At 41.3% G+C, this 15010-nt stretch overlaps 1 protein-coding gene and 1 pseudogene across 1 annotated transcript; both read left to right on the forward strand.

The window, feature by feature from the left end:
• The first annotated feature begins 446 nt into the window (after positions 1 to 446).
• Positions 447 to 1454, forward strand: LOC147941565 (uncharacterized). Its single transcript, XM_087456783.1, has 3 exons — positions 447 to 828; positions 980 to 1183; positions 1282 to 1454. The coding sequence occupies exons 1-3, from the start codon at positions 483 to 485 to the stop codon at positions 1314 to 1316; spliced, it is 585 nt and encodes a 194-aa protein (XP_087312909.1). The 5' UTR covers positions 447 to 482; the 3' UTR covers positions 1317 to 1454.
• Positions 1455 to 12262: 10808 nt separating this feature from the next.
• On the forward strand, positions 12263 to 12652 carry LOC104704772 (phenylalanine ammonia-lyase pseudogene; annotated as a pseudogene).
• Positions 12653 to 15010: the final 2358 nt, after the last annotated feature.

Genomic DNA, 15010 nt, shown 5'->3' on the forward strand with positions numbered 1-15010 from the left:
TCGTCGTTGAAATATCTCTCGATTATATATAGTACACCTGCTCGATCTTTAGTCATCAAATTAGCGGATCTAAACGATCTATCATGTCTTATGTTATTTTTCCTAATCACAACCTCGCAGACGCTAATACAGGCATCTTCTGGGACATGGATGCTTGCCCAATCCCAGTGAATCTCACTCCTGCGTCGATCTATGATAATCTCAAAATTTCTCTCGGTGATGTGGGTTACACTGGTGAGATGTTAATCTTTGCTTATACATCTTCCAAGAGTCGTCTGACGAACGCACAAGACTTTGAATCCGCCAATATCAAGCTTTTGCAAAAAGGTTATTATATTCCTTGCACTTTAAAAAACCTATCCATCTTTTTTTTTTCCTTTAATTTTTATCTGATGATGAGGATCTCCATCGATATGTCTTTGTTTTCAGAAAATAACCGTGAAAAACATAGTGATATTTTGGTTGACATTTATGATTTGGTAATGAGCAATCGTTCTCAACTAACAAATATCTTGGTAATCTCACAAGACACCCCATACTACGTTGACTACTCCGACTTAGAGAAGCACGGAAACAATATTCTTTTGGCATTTGCTGAAGTCACATCAGGATTGTCTAGTCGTGTGCCTAGTGGTGTTCCAAGTTTTGTTTGGGTCTGGTCTAGCCTATCAAATGGAGGGAGTCCTTTCAACAACAACCACCTCCCAGGAGTTGGAACATCACTATGTGGTGCCTGTAAGAAGAAGATGCAGCGGAAGAAGAAAGCAACTACTCAATTAGAATCGTCCTCCGTCGAAACTATGAGTTCCGTGAGCACCAAATTCTCTGGTAACCTTTTATTTTATATCCTGTCGTCGTTGAAATATCTCTCGATTATATATAGTTCACCTGATCGATCTTTAGTTATCAAAAGTTTTATCTTTTTTCTGTTTACTTTCTCTTATATGGCTTATGTATTATTATCCTTTCAACCTCGCAGAAGCTCTGACAGGCATCTTCTGGGACCTGGATGCATGCCCAATCCCGGTGAATCTAACTCCTGCGTCGATCTATGATAATCTCAAAGTTTCTCGCGGGGATATGGGTTACACTGGTGAGATGTTAATCTTTGCTTATTCATCTTCCAAGAGTCTGACGAACGCACAAGACTTTGAATCCGCCAATATCAAGCTTTTGCTACAAGGTTTCCTTTATCACTTAATCCATCTTTTTTTTTTTTTTTTTTTTTTTGTGTATCCTTTATCTGATGATGATCTCCATCGATATGTCTTTTGTTTCTAGAAAATAAGCATCGAAAACATCACATAATGCGATAAAGGATAGTGCATGACCATGGGCAGGAATCTAGTGGAATCTTGCTTACTGATTGAATCCCATTCCAACTCATTCTAGGATAGTGCATGATCATACTTTCGCTAATGCCGAAAAAGTATGATCATGTATTTTACGTATTTCCTGAGTTTTTTTCTTCTATATATATATATATATATATGGTAGGAGAATTTGCAACGAGTTATACACACACATAGCCGAATGGTATGAAATGAGTTCCTTTGCTGCTAAAAAATTATAACAATCTAATTAATTGTCAAACGAAATCCTCTTAAATAATTTATACTAGAATCATACCATAAATATCATAAATCATACCATAAATATCAATCTCAAAACACCTTAAAAACTACCGAATCTAATAAAAGTTCCCCTTACATGTATCCCCTTAAAAAATTATCTTATACATGTCACTAAGCAATTCTCTTTGGCGACGCCCTTGGGGTAATCTTTTTCTCCCCAACAATCATCTCTGTTGGTTGCAACTGGCAGACAACACCAACAATCTCTTTTCAATGAGTTGCCGCAACTGCTGTGGTAACACAATGGTACATTGATTTTCCTCGACGTCCCTATCTTGCTACCTACACATTGATTCGAAACTCATAAACCAAAACTTTTACTATTGAAAACAACAACAAACAGACATTTGATATATATATATATATATGTACGTGTGTGAAATTTAAGTGAGAGAAAAACACTAGTACTTACACTCATACATGGAGAAGGAGAGCAGGACTATGCATATTATAGCTATATGTGATGATTTCATCATGGATTAACTGTTGTGTTATGAGTTTTTAGGTTGTCTTGTTGTCGATTCCAACTTAACCAATACATGCATACTATATATATTGTACATTATATATGATATGGAAATATAGAAATTTTAAATAGGAAAGACATATATTCGAGAGAATAATATGCATTTAATTATTTCCAAGTATATAATTTTTCGATTCAATATATCATAACCTCTACATTCAAAAGTGGAAGTTCTCGAACTTGACTGATTGCAATTTATTGAATATATTCTCTAGAATCAAACCGAGAAGTTATTTTGTTACTCAATTAAAAGCTGTCTAATTCAATTTGAATGCTGTGCAATCAATTGCCATGAATTCATTTAAATTCAAGAATTCAATAATTTGAGAGAGAGAGAGGGATTTTCCCCCCTAAGTGTATCACTTAGCATAAATATTCAAAATTAATTGAATTTATTAAACTACTAGATTAGGACCCGCGGTGTACCGCGAGACAAATTATTTATAACTAAAACATTTAAATGATAAATTGTATTTATTGATTAAATATGTTATAATTCTATAATAATTGTTAATTTGATGGTTTTCTAACTTTTTAAAAAAGTTGAAATATTTATAATATTTAAACTTCTTATAAAATTTAAACTTCATAAACGTTTAAATATTATTAATATTTTTAACTTTTTATAATGTTTAACTTTCTAAAAAATATAATATTTATAATACTTAACTTTTTAAAAGTTTTAAATATTTATAATATTTAACATTTTAAAAATCTTTAAAATAAAAACCCGGAATAAACTAAATATTTTTTTTTTAAGTTTGAATGCCTGATAAATCAAGCTTTCAACTCAATTGTATTATGAATCATTTTGGTCTCTTTTATAGTATGACTCTGAACTATTGCCCAATTTTTTTAGGCGATGTGGGATATTGTACCCGTATTTCTTATTCATCTATTGAGTAATATATGTCCGTTTTTAAAAAGGATAATTCTCAAAATAGCACAATTTTAAGTTTTTATTCCAAAATTAGCATAGAGTCTCAAATGTTCCAAAACTAGCACAAATTTATATCTTTTTTAATCTTGAGAAAAATCTAAATTATTAGTTTATGCTCTGCCTCCACAGATTATGTTAGCACCCAAATCTTAGCTCCTTTCAGAAACCACAAAAGCCGCCATGTTCGTACGAGTCAACACTCTACTCCACGGATACTCAGATTTCTGAATCGAGATCCTCGAAGCAATTACAAGTCTCCTCAATCACAACATCTCTTTTGCTTCCTCTCCGGAAGCTTCCAGCGATCTCGTCCTCTCTCTTACATCGTCGGACTCCTCACCGCACGTCCTAACTCCAAAGCCAATGTTCAAGCGTTGTTAGCTGAGGTTTTATCCGTGATCTTCACGGATGTGATGAGTGGGAAGCCTGAGTTCACTGATCATCTGACTCATCGTTTGAAGCATCACCCTGGAAAAATTGTAGCAACAGCGATAATGGAGCACGTCCCTAAAACGACCAGACCCGTTTTTTTTTTAAATTAATAAATAATAAATAGAAATATAATATAAACTACAACTAGTGGTCCCATATCCACTAGCCACCTATCCACAACCACAACCAACAGCGGAAATAGCAATACCAATAAATAACCAATAATATAATAACCAATAATAATCCATAACATCAATCCAATAATCAAACATCATGAATCATGAAACCGACAACCTAAACAATGTTTCTAAAGACCCAACTCTAGCAACCTAGCAACGCCAGACAACATACAATCGAGTCCCTAGAACATCCTCCTCTTCATCGCCTTGATTCCACGATCACACTTTGCCTTTACCTGTACCACAAACACATATTAAGATGCATGAGTATTTGATAAACACTCAGTGAGGCCATCCTCCCATCTACTGGGCTATACAAACAAGCAACAATGATACCAATGTTCCAAACAATAAACAAACAAGACAAACAAACCAGGAAATCAAACATCATCTCGCTGGAAGGGAAGTGTCGACCGACACCAGCCAAGTGTCGACCGACACTGGCCTTGGTGTCGACCGACACTACCCCACAGTGTCGATCGATGCCTAATTTGCTGGTGTCGATCGACACTCCCTCTGCAATCGCGATCCGCTCGAAGCCGAGAGTCGAATCTCGCCCCCAACCTCCTCCAAATCGCCCAATACTCATAACCCAAGCCAAATACGTCCATAGGAACACACAAAACAACAACAAACAAGCAAGAACAAGGAAATCAAAGGCTTAGATTAGCCATGGTCATGCACTCACCTCTTTGCAGGAAGATTATGACCAACAGCAACGAATCCAACCCTCCTAGCAAGCCTCTAGATCCTTCCTAGCTCCAAATCTCACAAGAACAGCTAAGAAACTCACAAATCTCTCTCAAAAACCTCAAAACAATTTTCTCTCTTTTGTTTCTCTTAAAAACGGCGTGAGACAAAACAAAACACGACCTAGGTCGTTTTCTCCCTTTAATATCTCGGTTCAATGGTTTTCTCTAAACCAAACCGGTCCAAATCGATAATTAAATATAACTGGTCGAACTAGAGAATATTGGTGTCGATCGACACCCATCCCAGAAAACAAATAATTGGTTTGCGGATGTTACAATTCTCCCCCACCAACATAGATTCGTCCTCGAATCTCGAACAACCAGCAGCTAAGGACTCCCGTGCAACCATCTCCACGGTCCACACTCCTCCGACCGATCTACGAAAGGTCACCTCTAGGCGATAGACTCACGCTCCAGGCATTATTTGCTCTCGACTTTTGCACTTTTCTTTACTCAGAGGCCTAAACCTTGAGTTTTTATTGGCTCCTCATCAGGCCGAAACCTGCATGCCATAATATTGGTTCCTCATCAGGTCGAAGCCTGCATGCCATAATATATAAGGAAGTCCAATACTCGTCTCTCGGGTTGCCACCCTACAACGTGCCCCCGGATCGTCATCCGAAGTCGATATACCAACCATTATCCCAAGCCACAAAGTCTCAAAATATGGCAGTACTAGGAGAACCTAAGTCCCCCAAGAGTCGCGAGCAAACAATTCTGAACACGTCTGAGTCCTATCCATATCCAGGTTCCCTTCCCATGGCTCGCGTAAGACATCTCAATGTCCTACCAACCATATATCCCCTCACTGGGATACCTCATGACCACACATGGATCATCCCACTGCCACAAGGGCCAAACAAATGTCCTAAACAGGACCGCCACCAAGGCCAACAAATGTCCTAAACAGGACCGTCATAAAGACCAAACAAATGTCCTAAACAGGACCGTCACAAAGACCAAACAAATGTCCTAAACAGGACCGTCACAAAGACCAACAAATGTCCTAAACAGGACCGTCACAAAGACCATCTGTCCCGAAGGACCGTCACAAAGACCATCTGTCCCGAAGGACCGTCACAAAGACCATCTGTCCCGAAGGACCGTCACAAAGACCATCTGTCCCGAAGGCCGCCTAAACAGACACTCTGGCTAAACAGCCCGCCACAAAGGCCACACATCTGGCTAAATAGCCCGCCACAAAGGCCACACAATGTCTCAAAGACCGCCACTAAGGCCACACAATGACTAAAAAGTCCGCCACTTAGGCCACACAATGACTAAAAAGTCCGCCACTAAGGCCACACAAGCCCCTCCAAGGCTTTCTCCACTAAAATGGACAAATTTTAACTCACATAAAACTTTCCACTTTTACAACTTTCCACTTTTGGAAACTTCTAATTCAGGAAACTTTCCTCCAAAAACCCCGCCTCACGGAAACTTTGTACTCCGAGCACTACCTCATCTTGTTACTTAGTCGCACAACTAACCACCCCAAGCGACCAAGTAAACAAGAGAGATGGGCTGGAATACTCCATTCCCGCTCCAGCCACGGATTACAGATGGGACCAGGCTAGACAAGCTCAAGTCGCGGCTTACTTCTCATACCACTTCTTAAACCTTGCCTTCATCCTCGCCTTAGGCTCCCAAGTCTGCTCCTCAACACCATCACAGTCCCAAAGGACTCTCATCAAAGGAATCTTCTTCTTCCAAAGTTCCTTGATCCTCCTCTCGAGAACCCTCACTGGTCCCGCCTCCAAAATCATGTTAGGCTGAAGATCCTCAGGAATCTTAGCTAACAACTGATCATCCTCACGAAGACACTTCCTCAACATAGAAACATGGAAAACCTTATGGAATGCACGCATAACCCCAGGTAACTCCAGTCTATAAGCCACTGGTCCAACACGCTCAATCACTCTGAATGGACCCATCTACCCCAGACGCAACTTAGTCTCAGTTAATGACCTGTTCGGACCCCGCAACATGGCCATCTTGAGGTACACTCTGTCTCCTATCTGAAACTCAAGATCTCTCCTCCTCCTATCGGCATAACTCCTCTGCCGATCCTGAGCCTCCTTCATGTTCAGCTTGAGAACCTGAATCTTCTCTAAGGTCTCCTGAACAAAATCTGCCCCGTAAATGCTCCTCTCCCCCACCTGAGTCCAGCATAACGGTGTAGGACACGGCCTCCCATACAAAGCCTCATAGGGAGCCATCTTAATACTTGCCTGATAACTGTTGTTCTAAGCAAAATCTACCAAGCTCAAGTGATCTGCCCAATGGCCTTCCCAATCCAACACACACATCCTCAGTAAATCCTCCAGCGTCTGAATCGTCCTCTCTGACTGTCCATTTGTCTGGGGATGATAAGTTGTACCCATATGCACCTTAGTACCCATCTCTACCTGAAACGCTCTCCATAACACCAAAGTGAACTTAGAATCCCTATCAGACACAATGCTCGCTGGCACCCCATGCAACCTGACTATCTCCTTCACATACTTCTTAGCCAAGACCGCTGCTCCATCACTCTTCTTAATGGCCAGAAAATGTGCCGACTTAGTCAACCGGTCCACAATGACCCAAATAGCATCAAACGTCCTGGACACTGGCAAACCTACCATGAAATCCATAGTAATCATATCCCACTTCCACTCCGGAATGGGAAGACTCTTCAGTAACCCTCCTGGAACCTGATGCTCAGCCTTCACTAGCTGGCACACATCGCACCTCGCGACCCAACTAGCTACATCCTTCTTCATCACGACCCAATGATAGTACCTCTTGAGGTCACGGTACATCTTAGTCGCTCCTGGATGAATAGAAAAATTGCTCCCATGAGCCTCTCTCAGGATCTCCTGCCTCAACTCCTCATCCTTGGGTGCACAAATCCGATCGTGCACCAAGATAGTACCATTATCTGAGACCTGATACTCTGAATCAACGTCCTTTGAGGCATTCACCAGCCCCAAATCCCCCTCCTGAGCCAACCGCACTCTGCTCAGAAGATCTGCTCTATCAACCGCCTCCAAACCCAAAGGTTCCTGAGACACAGCACACAAACTCAACGCACTGATCTCTCCTACCAGAGACTCCATCTCCTGCTCCTGAGCCGAAGCTACCCTCTTCCGACTCAGAGCATCTGCAACCAAGTTAGCTTTACCAGGATGATAGGCTATCTCCAAATCATAATCCGCCACCAGCTCCATCCACCGCCTCTGCCTCAAATTCAACTCGGGCTGAGTGAATATATACTTCAGGCTCTTATGATCTGTAAATACCTGCACATTTGCACCATAAAGATAAGATCTCCAAATCTTCAGGGAAAAAACTACAACACCCATCTCTAAATCATGAGTAGGATAGTTGCCTTCATGCTTCCGCAACTGCCGCGAAGCGTAGGCAATCACCTTCCCATGCTGCATCAGAACACACTCCAAACAACCTCTAGATGCATCTGTATAGACCACATAGGGTTCTCCCTGCTCAGGCAAAGCCAACACTGGCGCAATAGTCAACATCTCCTTCAGGCTTGCAAAGCCCTCCTCACACTCCTGTGACCAAAAAAAAGGAACATGTTAACTTAGTCATAGGACGTGCTCTGCTCGCAAACCCCTGCACAAATCTCTTGTAGTATCCTGCCAATTCAAGGAAACTCTTGATATCTGTGGCATTCTGCAGTCTAGGCCAATCTCTGATAGCCTGAATCTTCTCCGGATCTACAGAAACCTCGTCTGCAGACACAATATGACTCAGAAAACCCATCTCACGCTGCCAAAAACTGCACTTGCTCAACTTAGCAAACAACTTCTGCTCCCGCAGCTTCTCCATAATTGCCCTCAAATGCACTGCATACTCCTCAGGACTCTTAGAATAAACCAGGATATCGTCGATGAAAATGATGACTGATACATCCAGAAACTCCTGAAACACATTGTTCATCAATCTCATAAACGCTGCTGGTGCGTTAGTCAACCCGAAAGGCATCATCACAAACTCATAGTGCCCATACCTCGTCCTGGATGCAATCTTCCTCACATCTGCCTCATCTATCGGTATCTGATGATAACCCGATGCCAGATCTACCTTGGAGAACCAAGTAGCACCCCTCAACTGATCCAACAACTCATCAATCATGGGAAGAGGGTACTTGTTCTTCACAGTGACCCGGTTCAACCCCCGGTAATCAATACACAACCGAAAACTCCCATCCTTCTTCTTGACAAACAACACCGGTGCTCCCCATGGTGATACACTAGGACGGATGAATCCCTTACTCAACAAATCCTCTAGCTGCTTCTTCAGCTCTGTCATCTCTGCTGGAGCCATTCTGTAAGTAGCCTTGAATAACGGCATCGTCCCTGGTTCCAGTTCAATTGTAAATGCCGCTAACGGTAGACTTCCCCACTGATTCTGGCATAGATATGCTAACCAAATAAGCCTCACAGCCCTTCTTGATCATCTTCCCAGCCTGAATGGCCGAGATCACGAGACTCCCCGAAGTCGGTCTAATACCCTGAAAAACCAGCTTCCCTCCTTGACGCTCAAACTCCACTCTACCCCGATAGCAATCCAAATGCACCATATGTCGATGCAACCAATCCTTCCCGAGAATAACATCATACAGCTCCATGGACTGATAAGCAAATCCGCTGCCCTCGACTCCCCTGCGATCTGAATATCAATTCCTCTGGCTCGTCCAATAACCCTCAGGAACTTGCCTCCTGCAACTCTGACAACTCCTGTACGCTCTGTGGGATCCCCTCTGATTCCCGCGCTCTCTGCACACTCCGGAGTAATGAAGCTATGAGAAGCTCCAGAATCAAACATAACATGGGACTTAAACCCGCCCACCAACAAGGTCCCTACACAAACCTTATGTGTTGAGAACCTAACACTTTATCAGAGGAAAACATAAAATTTGAACTTACTAAGAATTCACAAAGTTAAAGTACCAGAAATTATACATGTGATCGCCCTGGCACTGGTTCCACTAGTCTCTGCAGTCGTGTAAACCCGTGGCGCCTGCTTAATCTGTGCCACCTGCTGCCCTCCATGCTGCACCTGTTGCAACGCTGCCACTGCCACCGGCTGCAACTTGGGACACATGGGCCTGATATGCCTTGGCTCCCTGCAGTGATAACATACACGAACCCCTGCCGTCGGAGCACTCCTCTTGGGACAACTAGCAATCCTATGATCCTTGCTCCCATAACCGAAGCAACTCGCACCACTCGGCCTCCGCATAGCCTCCCACCTCCTCTTGGTTCCCTGCACAGGCTTACCGCCCCTGCTAGAACCACCCTGCTGCTGAGCCCGACTAGGCTGAACTGCTGGACTAACCGCCATTGACTGTGCCCGGATATCCTCCTCAATCCCTGCTGCAGTCTCAACCAGCTCTGCACGCGTAGCATAACTCCGCCCTCTACAGTGAACTCTCAAATCATCACGTAGGACCCTCAAAAACCTCCTGATTTGAGCCTCCTCAGACTCCATAGCCTGACCCCCATAACATAGAAGTCGACTGAACTCCAAGTCCAGCTCCCGCACCGACCGCGTCCCCTGAGACAACTGAAGGAACTGCACCTCCAACCAGTCCAATACCTCTCTCGGAAAATACTTGCGGTCGAACTCCCCCACGAAGTCAGCCCAAGTCATCTCCCGCTGCACTCTCCTATCAGCCACTGATCTCCACCACAACTCAGCATCACCAATCAAATGATGGTCCCCTATGTCCACCCAAAACTCCTCATGACATCTCAGAGTATGGAAGTTACATTCCACACTCGTCCTCCACGCATCTGCAACAGTAAGATCTGTCCCACCCGGAAACTAGGCGGTCACGAGACCCTTCATCTCCTTGAGCATAGAAAAATAACATCCATGTGCTCCTGCATCCGCAGCCAATGGCTGCCGCTCCTCCGCCACCACTGGTAGCACAACCTGAGCCTGAGCCGGTACTACTGCTGGCAACCGCTCCAACAACTGTGCTAGCAAAGCCGTAATGTCAGCACCAAGGACTCCACCTACTGAGACTCCCACACCCAGGACCCTAGCATCACCGACCACTGGAGTATCAACACCGCCCCCTCCGACCACACTCATGGAATCCTCCTAGACACCCTGCGACTCGCCAACACCCTCAGCTGTCACACTCTGGTCCTCGGTCTCACTAACTACTGGGACTCTGCCCCTACCACGACCACGTCCGCATCCATGGCCACGTCCGCGTCCACGACCACGACCAGCAACAACATCCTCTCTAACCATCTGCACTACCATGAACAGAAGCCTAAGTACGCAATTATACATAACACAAAAACATATACTCACTGTGGAATCACACTGTAGGCTCGAAGAGGATGTTCTAGGACTCCATGCCACACACAATTGACTAACTCACATAATCAATCAAGACATGCAATCCCAAACATCACAACAGAAACCTAGTGAACCCAAACCTAGAACCGTAAGGGGTCTAATACCAAACTGAAACGACTCGACCCATTTTTTTTAGATTAATAAATAATAAATAGAAATATAATATAAACTACAACTAGTGGTCCCATATCCACTAGCCACCTATCCACAACCACAACCAACAGCGGAAATAGCAATACCAATAAATAACCAATAATATAATAACCAATAATAATCCATAACATCAATCCAATAATCAAACATCACGAATCATGAAACCGGCAACCTAAACAATGTTTCTAAAGACCCAACTCTAGCAACCTAGCAACGCCAGAAAACATACAATCGAGTCCCTAGAACATCCTCCTCTTCATCGCCTTGATTCCATGATCACACTTTGTCTTTACCTGCACCACAAACACGTATTGAGATGCATGAGTATTTGATAAACACTTAGTGAGGTAATCCTCCCATCTACTGGGCTATACACACAAGCAACAATGATACCATTGTTCCAAACAATAAACAAACAAGACAAACAAACCAGGAAATCAAACATCATCTCGCTGGAAGGGAGGTGTCGACCGACACCAGCCAAGTGTCGACCGACACCAGCCAAGTGTCGACCGACACCAGCCAAGTGTCGACCGACACCAGCCAAGTGTCGACCGACACCAGCCAAGTGTCAACCGACACCAGCCAAGTGTCGACCGACACTGGCCTTGGTGTCGACCGACACTACCCCACAGTGTCGATCGATGCCTAATTTGCTGGTGTCGATCGACACTCCCTCTACAATCGCGATCCGCTCGAAGCCGAGAGTCGAATCTCGCTCCCAACCTCCTCCAAATCTCCCAATACTCATAACCCAAGCCAAATACGTCCATAGGAACCTGTAGCAACCAATCCCAGCAAGAAAAACACACAAAACAACAACAAACAAGCAAGAACAAGGAAATCAAAGGCTTAGATTAGCCATGGTCATGCACTCACCTCTATGCAGGAATATTCTGACCAACAGCAACAAATCCAACCATCCTAGCAAGTCTCTAGATCCTTCCTAGCTCCAAATCTCACAAGAACAGCTAAGAAACTCATAAATCTCTCTCAAAAACCTCAAAACACTTTTCTCTCTTCTGTTTCTCTCAAAAACGGCGTGAGACAAAACAAAACACGACCTAGGTCGTTTTCACCCTTTAATATCTCGGTTCAATGATTTTTCCTAAACCAAACCGGTCCTAATCGATAATTAAATCGAACTGGTCGAACCAGAGAATATTGGTGTCAACCGACACCACCATGGTGTCGATCGACACCCATCCCAGAAAACCAATAATTGGTTTGCGGATGTTACAGTCCCCAACGGAAACTCATACATGAAATTAGCTTATAAGCTTGACGACATGGATCCGTTGCAGAAGCCTCAAGCTATGAAATCGATTGAGAGTGAAATTAACTCTGTTAACGACAACCCGTTGATCGATGTTTTGAGGAACATGGCGATTCATGGTGGTAACTTCCAGGGAACACAAACTGGAGTTACTATGGACAACACGAGATTGGCCATTGTTGCGATTGGGAAGCTTATGTTTGCTCAATTCTCTGAGCTTGTGAATGATTTCTACAACAGTGGACTTCCTTTGAATCTAACAACTTCGAGTCATCCAAGTTTGGATTATGGTTTCAAAGGAGCTGAGATAAGTGTTGTTTACAAGAAAACTCTAGGTGTTGTTGAGTACCTAGTGTTGACTCAGATTGCTTTATAAACGACTCATATTGCTCTTTTATGTCTCTACTTTTCTTCTAGTGATGATTGAGGTTGTTCTTAGGTTCATGCTGTCAGATTCTTCTTCATATTCACATACATAACACATGAACACAACCCAAATCCACTCGTATAAATTTCACCAGATCTTAATCCATTATAAAATGTCTGGATATTAGTAAACAGCCAAATATGCATAAAAATGATATAATTACCCTTCACTAATGGAGTTATCTTCCATATATTACGGCAATGAAAAATACTTAGGTTCACTCCTAGGGTGAACCTTCTTGTTCACTTCTTCCTTATCAACCAATGAGAATCTTCTATACATTATGTTGTTTAAAAAAAAAAAATCAAAATTAAATTAAAAAGCAATACATATTAAAGAAACAAATTCTGTATAATTTTTTTTAAGGAAAGTTAAATATTGGCTTGGTTTAGATTTTACAATTAGAATGAAATGATGTATCGGTTTGGATTTACAAATAAGGTGATTAGGGTTTAGATTTTACAATTCAAACAAAATTATATGTCGGTTTGGGTTTACAAATGAAGTGGTTAGGGTTTAGATTTTATAATTAAAACGAAATTATATGTTGGTTTGGGTTTACAAATGAAGTGGTTAGGGTTTAGATTTTACAATTAAAACAAAATTATATGTCGGTTTGGGTTTACAAATGAGATGGCTAGGGTTTATATTTTACAATTAGAACGAAATTATATGTTGGTTTGGGTTTACAAAAATGAGATGGTTAGGGTTTAGATTTTACAATTAGAAAAAAATTATATGTCGGTTTGAGTTTACAAATGAGATGGTTAGGGTTTAGATTTTACAATTAAAATGAATTTATATATCAGTTTGGGTTTATAACTAAGCGGTTTAAGTTTTAAATTTTATAATAATGTAGACAGATTTTGTTTCCTTATTTTATAAAGAGGTGAATAAATAGGTTCTTAAATATATTATAAGATGTCAGATTCTCATTGGCTAAAATAAGGAGAAGTGAACAAAAGGTTCACCTTGAGAGTGAACCCAAGAATTGTTCTACGACAAAACACTAAAAATAGATTAATTTAGGAAAGATTCAATAATATTTAGGAAAGAAACCTTTAATTTGATGATAGCCTTCATAAAATATTTAGGAAGACACAATATCAAACTATTACTCTTATACATATAGAGATAAAATATTAGGATGTCCACAAAATAAAATCAGATATCCTCACTAAATGGAGCAATCTATGATACATTAAGACAAAACAAAAATTAAAAGATTCAAAAGCTCATTTTTTGAGATTTAGGAAGGATTTCATAATGTTTAGGATGACTTTCCTAAATATTCAGAAATCTCAAATATAGTGATGACAAAAACGAGAAGATCAATCCCATTTTATGCGGCCTTATCAATACTACTAGCCAACTCCATAACCAACACAGTACAAGCTGAAGACATCAAAATCGACGATGATGAAGAACTTTCTTACTCTTTACCAATTGATTTTTTTCAATGACTTTATATCAAACACTTGGTATGCAACAACCTTGATGTCTAAAAATGAGAGATTAGCACTCAAATACACATTTCAGCTTCAAGATTACCCATATTTTTCCATTTCATTCACAGTTCAAATTCCAATACCCAACAATTCAAGCCACCACTCATAATCAGACTTCATTCATTACCAACATTTCTCAACAGTTCTAATACCCAAAATTTTCCAATAGTTCAGATTTCATTCAATATCCAATAATTCCAATACCCAACATTTCATTCACTAGAAAACGAAGCCTAAGGATCTAAGCGGAGGATAAGCTTTAAGTTCTCTTCCACTTCCTTCATCCATCACAACATCTTTGTTTCTACTCCCCCGCCCTTCACATTCATAAGCTCTGGTTGTCTCAGCAGCGGAGAACAAATACCTATGATTCTTATTAATTAGCATTGGTGGGTGGTGGTGGCAATCTCGTCAACGTTATCGTTTTGATTTTTTTCAACATCGTATTTTTGTCGAGAATCTCAAAATTTGATATTGGAACTGATACCCAGAGAAGAAGAAGAACAAGAAGAAGAAGAAGCTTCGTCGGAAGCTTCACCACAAGCTTCACCGAAAGTTTCACTATCACCGGAAGCTTCGACTTCACCGATCAAGATCGTAAATCTAATAAATCGATAAGATAATGTAAAAAATTATTATTAGTTTTGTTAATTAAAATAAATAATAATAATAATAATTCACTAATGCTAGTTTTGGAAGATTTAAGCATGTGTGCTAATTTTGGAAGAAAAACTTTAATTAGTGCTATTCTAGGGTATTTCACTTTTAAAAATTTGTATTACATTATATGCAGTAAAAA

Source organism: Camelina sativa, chromosome 7, assembly GCF_030686135.1.
Source record: "Camelina sativa cultivar CO46 ecotype springtype chromosome 7, ASM3068613v1".
Lineage (NCBI taxonomy): Eukaryota > Viridiplantae > Streptophyta > Magnoliopsida > Brassicales > Brassicaceae > Camelina > Camelina sativa.